The sequence below is a fragment of the Neoarius graeffei genome, chromosome 28 (assembly GCF_027579695.1).
Source record: "Neoarius graeffei isolate fNeoGra1 chromosome 28, fNeoGra1.pri, whole genome shotgun sequence".
Taxonomy (NCBI): domain Eukaryota; kingdom Metazoa; phylum Chordata; class Actinopteri; order Siluriformes; family Ariidae; genus Neoarius; species Neoarius graeffei.
The window spans coordinates 11,833,491-11,850,328 of NC_083596.1; the positions used below are offsets into that span (position 1 = coordinate 11,833,491).

At 41.8% G+C, this 16,838-nt stretch overlaps 1 protein-coding gene across 3 annotated transcripts in view; it reads right to left on the reverse strand.

The window, feature by feature from the left end:
• Nucleotides 1-2,283: 2,283 nt before the first annotated feature.
• lman2la (lectin, mannose-binding 2-like a) overlaps nucleotides 2,284-16,838 on the reverse strand; it is a 62,006-nt gene continuing 47,451 nt past the window's right edge. For 2 of the 3 annotated variants that reach the window (XM_060913173.1, XM_060913175.1), the window contains 4 exons: nucleotides 8,369-8,530; nucleotides 8,141-8,255; nucleotides 5,519-5,638; nucleotides 2,284-2,953 (listed from right to left, as the gene is read on the reverse strand). In XM_060913173.1, the coding sequence (XP_060769156.1) occupies nucleotides 2,811-2,953; nucleotides 5,519-5,638; nucleotides 8,141-8,255; nucleotides 8,369-8,530 (540 nt within the window). In that variant the 3' untranslated portion in view covers nucleotides 2,284-2,810. The remainder of the gene's footprint in view (nucleotides 2,954-5,518; nucleotides 5,639-8,140; nucleotides 8,256-8,368; nucleotides 8,531-16,838) is intronic. The other variant, XM_060913174.1, reaches the window with a different exon arrangement.

The window sequence follows — 16,838 nt, forward strand, 5'->3', positions numbered from 1 at the left end:
GATGTTGAGATTTTCATTGGAATGACCAAGTTGGACAGGAGTATGAGAGGGACAGGACATGTAGGATGGTTTGGAGACAAAGAGAGAGCGGAGATTGAGATGGTTTGGACACGTACAGAGGAGAGATCCAGAGTATATCGAAAAAAGGACGCTGGAAATTGAGTTGGTGGGTAGAAGGAAACAAACAAGGAAAACCAAAGATGAGATTTATGGATGTGGTAAAGGAGGACGCCAGGACGGTTGGTGTGACGGAGGACAGGAGGAGATGGAGGGATGTTATCACTGTGTTGACCCCTAACAGCCGAAAGAAGTAGTAGTATATTGTGGTGCATCCAGAAAACAAAAAAGTTAGTTCCTGTTATCACTTGCGTTCGACCAACTGCAAATATCACCAACATCCTTCTCGCACATCCATCATGAGCTTCCTTTTTCTCTCAAATTTTATAACGTGGAAAAAAAAAAATCCTACCATCATGTTTCCAGGGAACCATAAACGGTAAAGATGTCCTGTGTTGGAAAACTTAGTTACAGCTTTACCTCTGACTGTTAAAGTGTTGACACTGGAGACTCCTTCCATAAATGCGCAATAATTTTTGACTCCCCTCATAGAAAATTTCATCATGCATCAGCAATCAGTCAGATATTAAGCGTGTGGAACAAAGAAAGGTCACAATCATTAATTTTGGAGTTCACTGGACGCGTTTACGGCTTTTTTTTTTAAGCTCATCTGGCTGTCAGCCAACCCGGATGAGCTTATGCGATCACACTTCCGTCATCACCGTCGGCTGTCCACAATTTACAAAAATCGCTACTCCTCCTACAGGATTGATTGGATTTCGATCAAACTCGCATACAATGTTCCCCAGGTGAGTGTGCATAAAAGTTGTCCAGACAGTGGCGCCACCTGTCATATATACACAATTTTATGGGCCTCTGAAATTTTGGGGTGACTCGTCACATTAAATGCTACTCTTTGTAAACTGCTGGGATGTTTTTACTGAAACTCACCCAGAAGACTCTAAAGACATATTCCAACATGAGTTGTTCACCAGGTGGCGCTACTTGCCACGGATGCGGCTACACAGGGGTCACAAAATTCGCTACTCTTTCCACAGGACTGATCGGATTTCAAACTCGTAACAACAGTGGCTGGTATGAACTCCAGCCTCGTTGAGGCTATTTTTGGATTTAGTTACTTTTAGTAATGTCTTTCGTCATCGTATTGATTAATTTTACTCCAGGTTGCTCTCTTAGTTTTTGATAAAAGTATAACAGAAAAAGGAAATTTGAAAAAAAAAAGTTTATTAATAAAACACTGTTACACACAATAAATGAAGGTTTCCTTCAATATCTGAAGTTTTCATACAGTCAGTGCAGAGTTCCCAAACTCAACATCCAACAGAGGAACTCGGGTAAGATTAACCACATGCAAAACACTGCCGGTGTAAAGTCAGCACTCCATATAACCAGAAAAGGATAAAGATTTCTGTTTGTTTGCAAGAAAATCACAGGTTTGTAAAATCAGTCAATCACTCAGTGCCACCTGCTCGATATTTATACACTCGAGCAAAACATTTGCGATATTTTATTTCTGCTCGAATAGATTTTACCAACCATTACATGATGTGACTTCACAGAGGGTACATATTTTTGTCAAGAATTTTAATTAAAATCCTGTCATGATGCCAATTTTTCATCTTAACTCAGAGTTAATGAAATTTTAAAACCCTATAACAAACAATCAGTACCATTGTTGATAAAGTTTACCAGTGCAGCTTGTTGGCATATCCATATCCTAGAATATTTGTGAAAATTGGACAAATAATTGTCAAATATATCCCGCAACCTACCACTGATCAAGTTTTTCATAAAAACACGCGTATAAAATTACCAAACAACTGTCATAACACCCCCTAGTGGTCAAATTTCATGATTTGTTTGCAAATCTTCTAAAAATCCAGCATTGTGATCACAACATCTCATCTCATCTCATTATCTCTAGCCGCTTTATCCTTCTACAGGGTCGCAGGCAAGCTGGAGCCTATCCCAGCTGACTACGGGCGAAAGGCGGGGTACACCCTGGACAAGTCGCCAGGTCATCACAGGGCTGACACATAGACACAGACAACCATTCACACTCACATTCACACCTACGGTCAATTTTAGAGTCACCAGTTAACCTAACCTGCATGTCTTTGGACTGTGGGGGAAACCGGAGCACCCGGAGGAAACCCACGCGGACACGGGGAGAACATGCAAACTCCACACAGAAAGGCCCTCGCCGGCCCCGGGGCTCGAACCCAGGACCTTCTTGCTGTGAGGCGACAGCGCTAACCACTACACCACCGTGCCGCCCTGATCACAACATATGGATTTAATTAATATTGGTTAAAAAGGCAAATTCCTTGGTCTGTGTTGTTTTGCCTATCAACGTGGCATGTAACGCAAAACGACAGAATAACAGTTCAGAATATAATTTCAAATCGCATCAATATTGGCGCTGTAGTGGAAAAAGACACAGTCTAAGGCAGTTTTCTATTTACACTTAAAACAAATTTCTTATTATGAGACACACTTTAAAACTTAAAAGGCCCTGCTAGTTTGAGGTTGAATCCCCTGTCCCACATTGCTTTGCTCTTAGTGTCTAAAACCCCTTTGTTTTCATGGTCGAATCTTTCAGCCTTCCTTTTCTTGTACACAAAATCAAACCGATTTGCTCAGTGGGCACTGACACTGAGGGTGTTTTGGAGCTTGGGAACCCATCAAGCCCAATCGACAAGTTCGAGTCACAGTTTCAACCTGCTGGAAGTTCAGTAGAAGCGTTTGCGTCGACTGTCACTCCAGTCGCTGTAAATCACGAGGCCCACAACGATAAGAAGGAAGAGGCCCAGCATGGAGAAGAGCACAGTGAAGAAGATAGCAATGTTGCTCATTCCCTCCTCGTCGTCATAGTCTGCGAGAGGAAGAAAAAGAAGTTTTGTTTGCAAAATTATGAACCAGGTAATCTGAAAAACAAATGTAGGGCTTCATTTTTCAGTGGAGTTTTCATAAAAAGGTAAAATGATGACTAAAACTGCACCATGCATTGTGTTAAATCTTCCACTAATGCAGCTCAGCCACTGCAGCGAGTCAGCTCCCATAGACCCACAAGAACACTTCCTTGTTTTTAACAGTGCTATTTATTTTGTCCTATTTGAATAGCTAGACTTATGTCTTCATTTATTTATGGATTTCTTTTGATTCACTTTCTTTCAAGTTATTAATATTAAAAAGTCTGAACTTCACAATCATTTTTATTACATCTCTAAGTGAAAAAAAAATTTCTACTCAAACTTAACGTAATATGTATATAAAAACTGCATACCACTGATTTGGTTTGGAGTGTCTGAGTCAAATTACACATTTACATAAACTCAAGAGCTTTCCTAGAAAGGAACGTATTTCCAAACTGGATTTTTATAAATACCTGACTTCTTATGTAAACACTCGTGAAAAATTTACAAATATTTATTTGTAAAACAAACAGTTATTCCACGAAATCGAGTCGTACATGAGCTGATGGCTATAAGCCATGCATGACGAGATTGAGCGGAATAACTCTATTCTATCCACATTCACTGGATTTTGAGAAACAGCTTTTTTTTTTTGCAAATTCGATAAATAAAAACTTTATACAAAACGTCTGATAAAATAATTTCTGCTTAGAATGTAAGCAAACCAGCGAAATGACAGGAGCAATTTGTAAAAAATGCTATAATAATTTTTGAAAAATAAAAAAAAGATATGTTCTTACCATCAAATATTTTATTCCATATTTTGTTGCTTTTTTTGTATTTTTGGGGGTTTTGTTTTCGAGTACAGTTTTTATTTTGTCCTTGATTGGTTCAGCAACACGCGCCGCCATTTTCTTCTTCTTTATGGTTTTTTTTTTGGTGGTTGACAAACCAATTAAAATGTGCATTATCGCCACCGACTGGGCTGGAGTGTGGAACAGGAGATATTGGGGGAAAACCATATTCTTTTATCCATTTCTGTTTCTTTTAAATACTTGATAAAGTGATATATCTGACTTGGTGCACACCATCATTTTGTTTGTTTTTTCCCCCCCTACTCACAGTATATGAGCTGATATCCTAGTAGTAGAGTAGCCAATCAATCAGAGTGTGCGATTGCTCATATCCAGTGACTGTGGATAGCAGGCTTGTAGTACTCGAGTCCGGCTCGTGCCCGAATTTTAAGGACTCGTGCATTAACTGCATTAGGACTCGGAAAATGGAGACGAGGACTCGGATTTTTTTCTTTATTTTTTGTAATATGCCATAATAATTTGGCATAAGATATTTATATCTAGGGGCAGCACGGTGGTGTAGTGGTTAGCGCTGTCGCCTCACAGCAAGAAGGTCTGGGTTCGAGCCCCGTGGCCAGCGAGGGCCTTTCTGTGCGGAGTTTGCATGTTCTCCCCGTGCCCGCGTGGGTTTCCTCCGGGTGCTCCGGTTTCCCCCACAGTCCAAAGACATGCAGGTTTGGTTAACTGGTGACTCTAAATTGAGCGTAGGTGTGAATGTGAATGGTTGTCTGTGTCTATGTGTCAGCCCTGTGATGACCTGGCGACTTGTCCAGGGTGTACCCCGCCTTTCGCCCGTAGTCAGCTGGGATAGGCTCCAGCTTGCCTGCGACCCTGTAGAACAGGATAAAGCGGCTAGAGATAATGAGTGAGATATTTATATCTACATTAATTTTATACTAATTTCATGTAAGAGTATCACACCTGTGCGCCTTGGCACATGCATCAGATAGACTCTCGGGCATGCTCCGGACAGCACGCGTGCCAAGCGGACTCTCACGCACGCGCCGTAAACGACTCACACCTGCACAGGATTAAGGTGCAATCAGTGCGCCAATATAAAAAAAAAAAACTGTGAAAACACACTTACTTTGCGAAGTATTGAGTTGTGTCGCTGGCACATTACCAAGCCTTATTTCCTTGTTTGGTTTCCTGATTTCCTGTTTCTTGTCTTTGATTTCGCCGAGTCTACAGTAGCCTGCTTGTGCCTCGCTCAACCTATTGCCTGTTTCACTGTTTTACAATTTTGCCTGCTGTTCTGGATTGTTTACCTGTCTTCACTTGTGTTAATAAACACAATTTCTGCACTTACATCCGTCTCCCAACCGTCTCTGACAGAACACACTCCCGACAAAGAGAAGCACAGTCACCTGTTCATACGTCATGTTCAAGAACAAACTATCATTATTGGGGCTAAAACAGCCACCGTCAAATAGTGCGGTTGGACTGCTGGACTCGGACTCGACTCAATTTTTTTTTTAATGACTTGGATTTGAACACTAGGGACTCGAGACTGGACTCAGACTCGAGGTTTAGTGACTCGATTACAAGACTGGTAGATAGAATATTTGTTCATATCCAGCTGCCTTATGAGCTACTTCTGAGAAGTATGATTAACATCATCTGCTCAATTATTGTCAGGCTGTTCTTAGGACAAATCCAATTCTGCCTTACTCCTGATTAGCTCCATATTGTCCACACTTGGAACTGTGACCTCTTCACCATCGTCTTCCTCTAGTTTACTCCGGAGTACTGTCAGCTGGTACAGCTTCAGAGAAATGAGATCATGGTTGTCTAAAAAAAAAAACCACAAGATGCTGTATTTATGTCTCACAACATATCCTTTTTAATACTTGGACGCAAATCCTTAACAGTCAACGACCACCTGAGTCTGGAACCCATGAGCATCACCAAAAGCCAAATGCTGAGTGTCCTCCCTTGAGATGCTTTGCCGGGTCTTTACTGCAGCCACCTTCAGTTACTGCTTGCTCGTGATTCTTTCTGCCTTCGATTTTGTCATCAGTAATTGAAAAGCATGCTCAATTGAGTTGACTGACTCAACCATTTAAGATTTAACAATTTCTTTGCCTCTTGGGTTGTTTTTGTGCTAGGTTTTGGGCAGTGGAGAACCGTGACTATTAGAGCTGGGACTTGAGCTCAGCCAAAACATAGCCAGACACCAAAAAAGCAACAGGGCAAAGGATTTTTCAAGGGATTAGTGGCAGCCTGCCAGGTCGCTCCGTTGTGTGTCGTTGTCGATGTTGATTTTAAAAGTAATATTACATCGGGAAATGAATACTTAAAGGTGGAGTATGAGATTTTTTTCAGGAGTATTTTTTACCATATTGCTTGAAAAGCTCCTCACACCCATGTTGCAAGCAGTACAATAGAAGGTTTGACCCAAAAACAAAATATTTTAATCCAGTCTACAGTGTAAAATAAAGGAAAAACGCCATCCAATCATATCGAGGTACCACCTCAAAATGATTGGATACTGACACGTCAATCAGACTGAAGCCCGCGAGCGGCCCGTCCCTTCTGTGTGTGTGAGAGCGCGAGCAGAGTGTCACACAGAGCGCAGGATTTTGTCAGTGTACTCCCTCCAAACAATGGGGATTTACACGAAAACGGAAGGAGATATTCACAAAATTCTTTCACACTGAGTGCCACAAGGATCTCCTGAACACACTGATGTAATTTCTTGTCTGTAGTCTAAAAAATGAGGTCACTAGAGCGAGTTAAAAATGAGTGACTTTTCTGCTAAGTTTATAATGGCAGTCTATGTGGCTGTGCGGCTGTGCTCTCCTCACTTTCAGGCTTCTCATTCAAAAACTGTAAATCCTATCGTGAAGGTAGACACATTGTGCGAATCAGGACAAGTGTGGCTACTACTTTTGAGAAAATTATGTGTGTGGAGTGAAAATTGGGGCTGAAAACACAGTTTAAATGAGAAAGTTTAAGCTATTTTTCCAAGCTCTCTACACTCTGCTCCACTGGTGTGTAACGCAATAGACACCCATTATAAAGGCTGATTTTCTCAGGCTTTATAAGGGGGAGGAGGGGTGGATACGCGGGGGGTGGGAGCATGGCGAGGGCGGGCGTGTTTCTTTTCAAAATATGGCTTGCAGGAACCATTATTCCAAAATCTCATACCCCACCTTTAAGTCTGCATGAAAAATACTGTAGCGAGCATGCAGCGTGGAAGAAGAGTCTGGAGACAGAAATCTTAGTTTCTCGGTCATTAGTCTGTGCTACTTGCTCTCGATAGATAGCACTGGCTTGACTGCTTTATTAGCATTCGCTAACACTACTGATGAACGCTACACCGGCTGGAAGGTGACTTCACTGCTGCGCTGACAGCGCCGACTCACAGTTAAGCTCGTGTTGGCCTTCGAGTAGGCCTAGGGTGATACATTTTTGGCCCCTCCCACTATAAATCAAAATCTGATTGGTTAATTCATCTGTCACTTCCTACATAAACATACACTGTCATGGCCTTCTGTCCCAGCAATGAACCCCTAACCAATGAGTGAGCCAGCTCTAAACTCTTCTCAGCCTAGAGACACCAAACAAACAGAAAAATCTCACTGGATAACTCGTATTTAATGTTTTCAGGACAGTAATTTCTGTCCTTTCATTTCTGAAGCAAATTTGATAGAAAATGAGGCCAAATTAGAAGAGAATAATTATCATGAATTTCTGAAAGAATGAAATAAATTAAATATATCATTTGAAATGCTGATATGTTTGGGCCTTCTCTGAACGCCTTGACGGTTCCCCTCTAGTTTTGGGCCATTATCCATCTGTATTGTGAAGCGCCATCCTATCAGTTTTGCAGCATTTGACTGAATCTGAGCAGAAAGTATAGCTCTGTATACTTCAGAATGCTTCCTGCTATTTCTATCAGCAGTCATATCATCAATAAAAACACCAGTGATCCAGTTCCATTGCAGCCATACATGCCCATGTCTACGCAATCATGTGTGTGCGCGCGTTTCACATTCTTTCATTGCTGTGACGGAATTGCAACACTGTGGCATGGATTGCTTTTAAACATGGATCACATTCATTTCTGACACATTCTTATAAAGTAATCTCCTCCTACTTAAAAGATTAAGCAATTACATAGCAAGATAAAGAAGGTTTTGCTTTTCATTGTGGTATGTTTTCTACATACAGCTAATAAAAAAGTAACAGTTTATGCATTACATTTCACCAGTGTGATTTTATACCATGTGTATTCTTAGAGTACGAGTTGCTACAGTGCCTATTTGATATCACGAGCGAATATTTTACCCGAGAGTTCTCCGGTGATGGCCGAGGCGCCGAAGTAGTAGCCCTGAGGTAGCCGCACACCCGGGATGTCCAAGCAGTCGCTCCATTCATGTTGCCCGTTGACATCAACCATGACCTGTACAGAAACAGTAGCAGCCGAAGTTATTTAACAATCCACACACTCAAAATACTGCAACGTGAACAGATACGATTATGTTCTCTGGGACACGCTTCTCCTGCACTTCTCACCGTGAGTCTGCGCCGGACGTATCTGATGAAGATGAACGTGTCGTGCTTGAGGTTGCGCACCATGGCATTGCAGCCGCCCAGCTCCGTGGGTCTGCCGTCACGCTCGTGATCGTAGCTGATCGTGCCGTTCCCCACCATCGCTAATATGTATGGGAAGAGCCTCTGTAACGCACAACAGTAAGAGTTACAGTTAGGTCCATAAATATTTGGACAGACAACATTTTTCTAATTTTGGTTCTGTACATTACCACAATGAATTTTGAACAAAACAATTCAGATGCAGTTGAAGTTCAGACTTTCAGCTTCAATTCAGTGGGTTGAACAAAATGATTGCATAAAAATGTGAGGAACTAAAGCATTTTTTAAACACAATCCCTTCATTTCAGGGGCTCAAAAGTAATTGGACAAATTAAATAACTGTAAATAAAATGCTCATTTCTAATACTTGGTTGAAAACCCTTTGTTGGCAATGACTGCCTGAAGTCTTGAACTCATGGACATCACCAGACGCTGTGTTTCCTCCTTTTTAATGCTCTGCCAGGCCTTTACTGCAGCGGTCTTCAGTTGCTGTTTGTTTGTGGGCCTTTCTGTCTGAAGTTTAGTCTTTAACAAGTGAAATGCATGCTCAATTGGGTTGAGATCAGGTGACTGACTTGGCCATTCAAGAATATTCCACTTCTTTGCTTTAATAAACTCCTGGGTTGCTTTGGCTTTATATTTTGGGTCATTGTCCATCTGTATTATGAAACGCCGACCAATCAGTTTGGCTGGATTTGAGCACGCAGTATGTCTCTGAATACCTCAGAATTCATCCGGCTGCTTCTGTCCTGTGCCACATCATCAATAAACACTAGTGACCCAGTGCCACTGGCAGCCATGCATGCCCAAGCCATCACACTGCCTCCGCCGTGTTTTACAGATGATGTGGTATGCTTTGGATCATGAGCTGTACCACGCCTTTGCCATACTTTTTTCTTTCCATTATTCTGGTAGAGGTTGATCTTGGTTTCATCTGTCCAAAGAATGTTCTTCCAGAACTGTGCTGGCTTTTTTAGCAAAGTCCAATCTAGCCTTTTTATTCTTGAGGCTTATGAGTGGCTTGCACCGTGCAGTGAACCCTCTGTATTTACTTTCATGCAGTCTTCTCTTTATGGTAGATTTGGATATTGATACGCCTACTTCCTGGAGAGTGTTGTTCACTTGGTTGGCTGTTGTGAAGGGGTTTCTCTTCACCATGGAAATTATTCTGCAATCATCCACCACTGTTGTCTTCTGTGGGCGTCCAGGTCTTTTTGCATTGATGAGTTCACCAGTGCTTTCTTTCTTTCTCAGGATGTACCAAACTGTAGATTTTGCCACTCCTAATATTGTAGCAATTTCTCGGATGGGTTTTTTCTGTTTTCGCGGCTTAAGGATGGCTTGTTTCACCTGCATGGAGAGCTCCTTTGACCGCATGTTTTCTTCACAGCAAAATCTTCCAAATGCAAGCACCACACCTCAAATCAATTCCAGGCCTTTTATCTGCTTAATTGAGAATGACATAACGAAGGAATTGCCCACACCTGCCCATGAAATAACCTTTGAGTCAATTGTCCAATTACTTTTGGTCCCTTTAAAAACAGGGTGGCACATGTTAAGGAGCTGAAACTCCTAAACCCTTCATCCAATTTTAATGTGGATACCCTCAAATGAAAGCTGAAAGTCTGGACTTTATGTTCATGTCCATTATATAACTATAACTTGAATATGTTTCAGTAAACAGGTAAAAAGACAAAATTTGTGTCAGTATCCAAATATATATGGACCTAACTGTATGCGTCAACACACAATTCTTTATGCAGTAGCTTTCTGAGATGTCAAGTATACATTGATCAACCATAACATGATGACCACTGACAGATGAAACGAATGACATTGATTATCTCATTACAGTGGCACCTGTTAAGGGGTGGGATATATTAGGCAGCAAGATAACAGTCAGTTCTTGAAGTTGATGTGTTGGAAGCAGGAAAAATGGGCAAGTGTAAGGAGCAACTTTGACAAGGGCCAAATTGTGATAGTAGATGACTAGGTCTGAGCATCTCCAAAATGATACATCTTGTGGGGTGTTCCCGGTATGCAGTGGTTAGTACCTACCAAAAGTGGTCCAAGGAAGAACAGCAACTGGTGAACTGGCGACAGGTTCATGGATGTTGAAGGCTCTTTGTTTTGCATGGAGCACAAAGGCTAGCCCATATGGTCCAGTCCTACAGAAGAGCTACTGTAGCACAAACTGCTGAAAAAGTTAATGGTGGCTAAAACAGAAAGGTGTCAACTTCCATCAAGTAAGCAACATTGAAGTGCTCCAGAGAACCAGTCAAAAGCCAATCTGAATTCACCTGGCAGTGAGACGTTTGAGATGGTATGGGCATGTTGTCCGCATGGACAACTCACGCCTACCAAAGTATCTATTAAAGTGGATGCCATGGCATGCTCAAAGCAAAGTGATGGCTACAGACAAGAGAGCTTGGAGGGCCATGCTGCAGAATGTGACCAGTTTAGATGGTGGGCAGCCATATCTAAGATGATATATGCTACTGTAACTCCTCTGTGGGATCAGACCATATGGGCTAGCCTTCGTGCCCCATGTGAATCAATGAGCCTCTGACACCCATGACCCCGTCGCCGGTTCACCGGTTGTCCTTCGGATCCTTGGACCACTTTTGGTAGGTACTAACCACTGCATACTGGGAACACCCTACAAGATGTGCCATTTTGGAGACCCAGTCATCAAGCCATCACAATTTGGCCCTTGTCAAAGTCACTCAGATCCTTACGCTTGCCCATTTTTCCTGCTTCCAACACATCAACTTCAAGAACTGACTGTTCTCTTGCTGCCTCATATATCCCACCCCTTGACAGGCGCCATTGTAATGGAGATAATCAATGTTATTCATTTCACCTGCCAGTGGTTTTAATTTTATGGCTGATTGGTGTAGATCTGAAATGACTATTTGAAGGAGTTAAGTTTAACATTTCTATAGAAATAAACCTTCCATGAGTTTATACCCAGGAGCCTGCTATACAAGGAAACTGCAATGGTAATGCAATGGACACTGCTCCTTTTTTTTAAAGCTAGAAACCCATTCGTGTAAGGAATGAAACACTTCAAGGCATGAAAAGGCGGTGCCATGATGTGACCTGACACGGACAGGAGTTATGGTTACTACTTCAAAGACTCATAAGGTAATACTTTTTATCAGGTTATCGCTGCATTCTATAGTTAGTTCCTGTTATTACATATTTAACAGCTATAGATTAACAGTCATTCCCTCACCAGCCTGTCTTTTTTCTCTTTAAGTTAACAAGACACGTTATTGACAAACACAAAGACTTTTCTGTCAGAAAACTAAAGTTACAGATTTATTTCTGACTGTTACAAAGCACTGACACTGGAGACTCCTTCAAAAATGCAAAACAAGTACTGTATCTCTTCACAGAAAATGCCACCATTTCACAGCATCCCTGTGAAAGAGCTGTTACTATCATCTTGTAATTTATTCTATCCACATTCACTGGATATCAGCAATCATGCGCTCTGATTGGCTACTCTACTACTAGGCTATTAACTTATATACCGTGAGAAGAGAAAAACAAAATGGCGGAGCGTGTTGCTGAACTAACCGAGGATGAAATAAAAACTCTACTCGAAAACAAACCCCCCCCCAAAAAAAGCAACAAAATATGGAATGAAAGTATTTGATGGCAAGGACGCATCTTTAATTATTACCTTGCCTGCTACGGAGTAAGCAGGGCGAAGTATTGTTTTCGGTCAGGTTTCTTTGTTTTTTTTTGTTAGCAACATTACGGGAAAATAGCTAGACCAATCTTCATGAAACTTTCAAACAGAACCTCCAACATTTTGAGGATCATCTGGTCAAGGTCACCAAAAAGGTACAAAAAAAAAAACAAAAAAAAACCCTGAGCTCAGACTGCAGGAGCGCTGCCTCGGAAAGACTCCTCCCACAAACACGCTGATGGGATCACTATCTGCCTCATTTGCATACACTGTGCTGTCATTGGATGGTTTCTTGGGTCGTTTACATATGCAAAGGAAGGGGTTTTGGCCACACCCATTTTTAAACCCCATTGATAAAAACTTTGATTGATTGCTCTGTTGATTTATTATTATTACCTCGCCCACTATGGACTTGACTAAAGAAATCGCTTTCAGACATGTTTATACTTATTACAAAGGGAGAGTGCGTTCCACTGAGCTCTAGCGCCGGGCCATTTCCGGGAAATAAGAGTTTGGGTCGTGGCGACAGCGTGTGTGTGTCAGCCCCGGTTCGGAGGTTCAGTTCGGTTTCAAAAATGGTAAGAGTAGAATAATATAAAGTACAGACACTTGGTATGTTTTACTTCTGTGATTTTTAAATTGTTCATTTTTGGGTTATGCTTAATTTTCGTGGCTACTGCCTCATAGAGTAAATATATATATATGCTATATTTACTGTATGGACATGGGATCAGAAAACAATTTTATTTATAAGCAGTAGCCACATGGACCCATAGGGTACCTATTTTTTTTTCGCAATATCTTCCTTCATATTCATCATAAGTGCTACCGGGCGAGGTTTGTTTTGCCGGGCAACACTTGTTTTTCAAGAATTCTTCTTCTTATATAATTTTTCACAAATTGCTACTGTCATTTCGCCAGGTTATTTACATTCTTCATCTTTAACATTAAAATTTGTTTAAAAGTTTTTATTTCTCAAATTTGCAAAAAATCAAAATCCTCTGTTTCTCTAAATCCAGTGAATGTGGATAGAATAAAACAGTTATTCCACTCAATCTCGTCATACATGGCTTATAGCTAACTCGGTGCTACGCGCCTCATCAGCTATCAGCTCATGTACGACTCGATTTCATGGAATAACTGTTAAATAGTACTATACTATTTAAACGGTATACTGTATGTAAACCTGTGATTTGCATTACAGTTGGAACTATTGTCAGAGCTGGCGTTAGAGAAACATTAGTTTAGTATTAGTATTCTTTCAGCAGTAATATTATAATAGCACAATAACTATACATAAGGAATTTATATCACTGTAATAATGCAATTAGATTCAATTCTTGTGAAAGAACGAATACATTTTAATAACATTGGCTGGCATTGAGTGGTATATCAGATATATTCCATTCAGCTAGCATGATATTGAACGGGTCGAAGAATAGCTGAATAGAATATATATCTGATATACCACGAACAAAGCCAGCCAATATGGCGCCGGCGACGAACAAAGAAACACTTCTGCATGTGTGCAGCAGAACACTCCCTCATTGAATATTCGCATCAGCTCCGACGTGTGACGTCATGTTGTCTTGACAACCACGCAATATCGTAAACCATATTCAACGCTCATTCTCCATTGGGTAGAGTGACAATTATTTTAACCAGGTTTGTCCCATTGAGATCACGATCTCTTTTACAAGGGAGACCTGGCCAAGAATGGCAGTACATGAAGTTCTATCACATCGTCACAACAAAACATCATCACATCGTCACATCAACACAAACAAAAAACAATTACATCATCACATCAAAAACAGACAAAACCTGAAGTTCAAAATCAAAACTAGTAAATTTATTAAAGCCGCAAGCGGCCTCGACGGGCCCTCGCGCCAGCGGCCAAGGGGGGCGGGGGCATGCGTCCCCGCGAAATACCGTAAAGAGTTTGCTTGCCAAGTTTGACAAATCAGAAGCTGCAATATCAATTTTGCCATAACCAGCACCCCCAGGGGCAAAAGTGCACAAAATTTGGCGTATATGTCAGGTGAGCTATGAAGAGTTTGCGTATCAAGTTTGATGACAATTGAGTAAATAGAAGATGAGATATAGATTTTTGAAGAATAAATTTTTTGGTTTTTCACATGTCAGTAGGTGGCGCTATGCTGTACATGAGCGATTATGAGTTGGAAAAATAAGTGTCTACAACAGCAACATACTATCACAAGGAAGTGGTGTGAAGGAAAAGCATTATGGAATTATTTACCAAAAACCCGTTTTGGAGCAACGGCGTCGGCCAAAAACAGCGCCCCCCATGGACGAAAATTCCCAAAATGTGGTATACATGACATGGGAGGTAGGAAGAGGGTGGCCGTGAAGTTTGACCAAATGTGAGGAAAGATTGGAATTTTTGCCCAAAAATAGCGCCCCCAGTGGCGAAATAGCACAGAAATTGGGTAACATGTCAGAAGCCCAATGAGTGATTTGCATGTGAAGTATGAGCAGTTTTGAGCAATCAGAAGATTTGTTATGAATTTTTAAGCATGTAAAATTTTGCATCGGAAATTGATAGACGTATAACTTCTGAACGGTTTATTCTACGTGAAACGTATTTAGTAACTTTTGTCAGCCATGTCTGTAGATGATGTGTATCAATTTTGGTGACATTCCTATGAACGGTCTAGGAGGAGTTGCGCCGTCTTCGTGGCCATGCATTTCGCACAAAAGTGAAATAACCTCACTTCCTGTTGGGCGTGGCTAATGCATTGGCATTACATTTTTGTCCGGCTTAGTGAGATACATATGCGTACCAAATGGCATGCCACTACTACAAACTACATGGCACCCAGGCACCTTAATGCGGGAGGCCAAAATAACAACGACTTAGGGGGCGCTATAGAGGCCCTGAGCCCCGGCCAAGTTTGGGCTTCTGGTTCTGAGTAGCGGTGGCAATTCTCGGAACTGGTGCCAAATTTCGTGTGTTTTCGCCCATGGCAAGCGCCCCGAAAATGGCCCAACAGCGGAGAAAAATAAAGAAGAAGAAGAAGACGGAAGAATAATTAAAGCCGCAAGCGGCCTCGACGGGCCCTCGCGCCAGCGGCCAAGGGGGGCGGGGGCATGCGTCCCCGCGAAATACCTTCCACAGCTTCTTTGGCAAGAGACATTACTCCCACAATGGTGACAAAGCACAGAATTGGACACAGAGTACACGGTGCGCTGAGATGTTGTCATGGACAGAACATTTTATTCCATGGCTTCCCAACCAAATTAATGTATTTACCTCATCAGTCACCAAGCTATAGCTACATAGGATTGTCTTCTGTTAGACATCTATTAGTCTGTATGTAACGCTACAACACTTGCTCCCGACTGCCTACCCATTCCCCACAAGTCATGTGTGTTTAAGGCAACCAAAACAACATACTCCTGGTGCCTCATGATTGTAAACACCTCTCCTGGAACTGCTACAGCGCAATGAGCGCCCCCAGTGGTCCACAAGTCATGTGTGTTTAAGGCAACCAAAACAACATACTCCTGGTGCCTCATGATTGTAAACACCTCTCCTGCAACTGCTACAGCGCAATGAGCGCCCCCAGTGGTGAAAGTTCACCAAATTTGGTATACATGTCAAGGGACCTATGAAGAGTTGTTTTGTAAAGTTTGATCAAGTTTGACCAATCAGAAGCCGAGATATAAATTGTTGCCTGAAAACAGCGCCCCCAGTGGCAAAAGTTCACAAAATTTGGCACATATGTCAGGTGACCTGTTAAGAGTGTGCGTATCAAGTTTGATCAAGATTGAGAAAATAGAAGATGAGATATTGATTTTTGAAGAATAAATTTTTTGGTTTCTCCCATGTCAGTAGGTGGCGCTATGCTGCACATGAGCGATTATGAGTTGGAAAAATAAGTGTCTACAACAGCAACGTACTATCACAAGGTAGTGGTGTGAAGGAGAAGCGTTATGGAATTATTTACCAAAAACCTGTTTCGGAGCAATTGCGTTGGCCAAAAACAGCGCCCCCCATGGACGAAAATTCCCAAAATGTGGTGTCCATGACATGGGAGGTAGTAAGAGGGTGGCCGTGAAGTTTGACCAAATTTGAGGAAAGATTGGATTTTTTGCCCAAAAATAGCGCCCCCAGTGGCGAAAAATCACAGAAATTGGGTAACATGTCAGATGCCCAATGAGTGATTTGCGTGTGAAGTATGAGCAGTTTTGAGCAATTTGAAGATATGTTATGAATTTTTAAGCATGTAAAATTTTGCATTGAAAATTGATTGACGTATAACTTCTGAACGGTTTATTCTACGTGAAACGTATTTAGGAACTTTTGTCAGCCGTGTCTGTAGATGATGTGTATCAATTTTGGTGACATTCCTATGAACGGTCTAGGAGGAGTTGCGCCGTCTTCGTGGCCATGCATTTCGCACAAAAGTGAAATTACCTCACTTCCTGTAGGGCGTGGCTAATGCATAGGCATTACATTTTTGTCCGGCTTAGTGAGATACATATGCCTACCAAATGGCATGCCACTACTACAAACTACATGGCAACCAGGCACCTTAATGCGGGAGGCCAAAATCACAATGAGTTAGGGGGCGCTAAAGAGGCCCTGAGGCCCGCCTGGATCTGGGCTTCTGGTTCTCAGTAGCGGTGGGAGTCTAAGAAAAAGGAGCCAAATTTCGTGCGATGTCG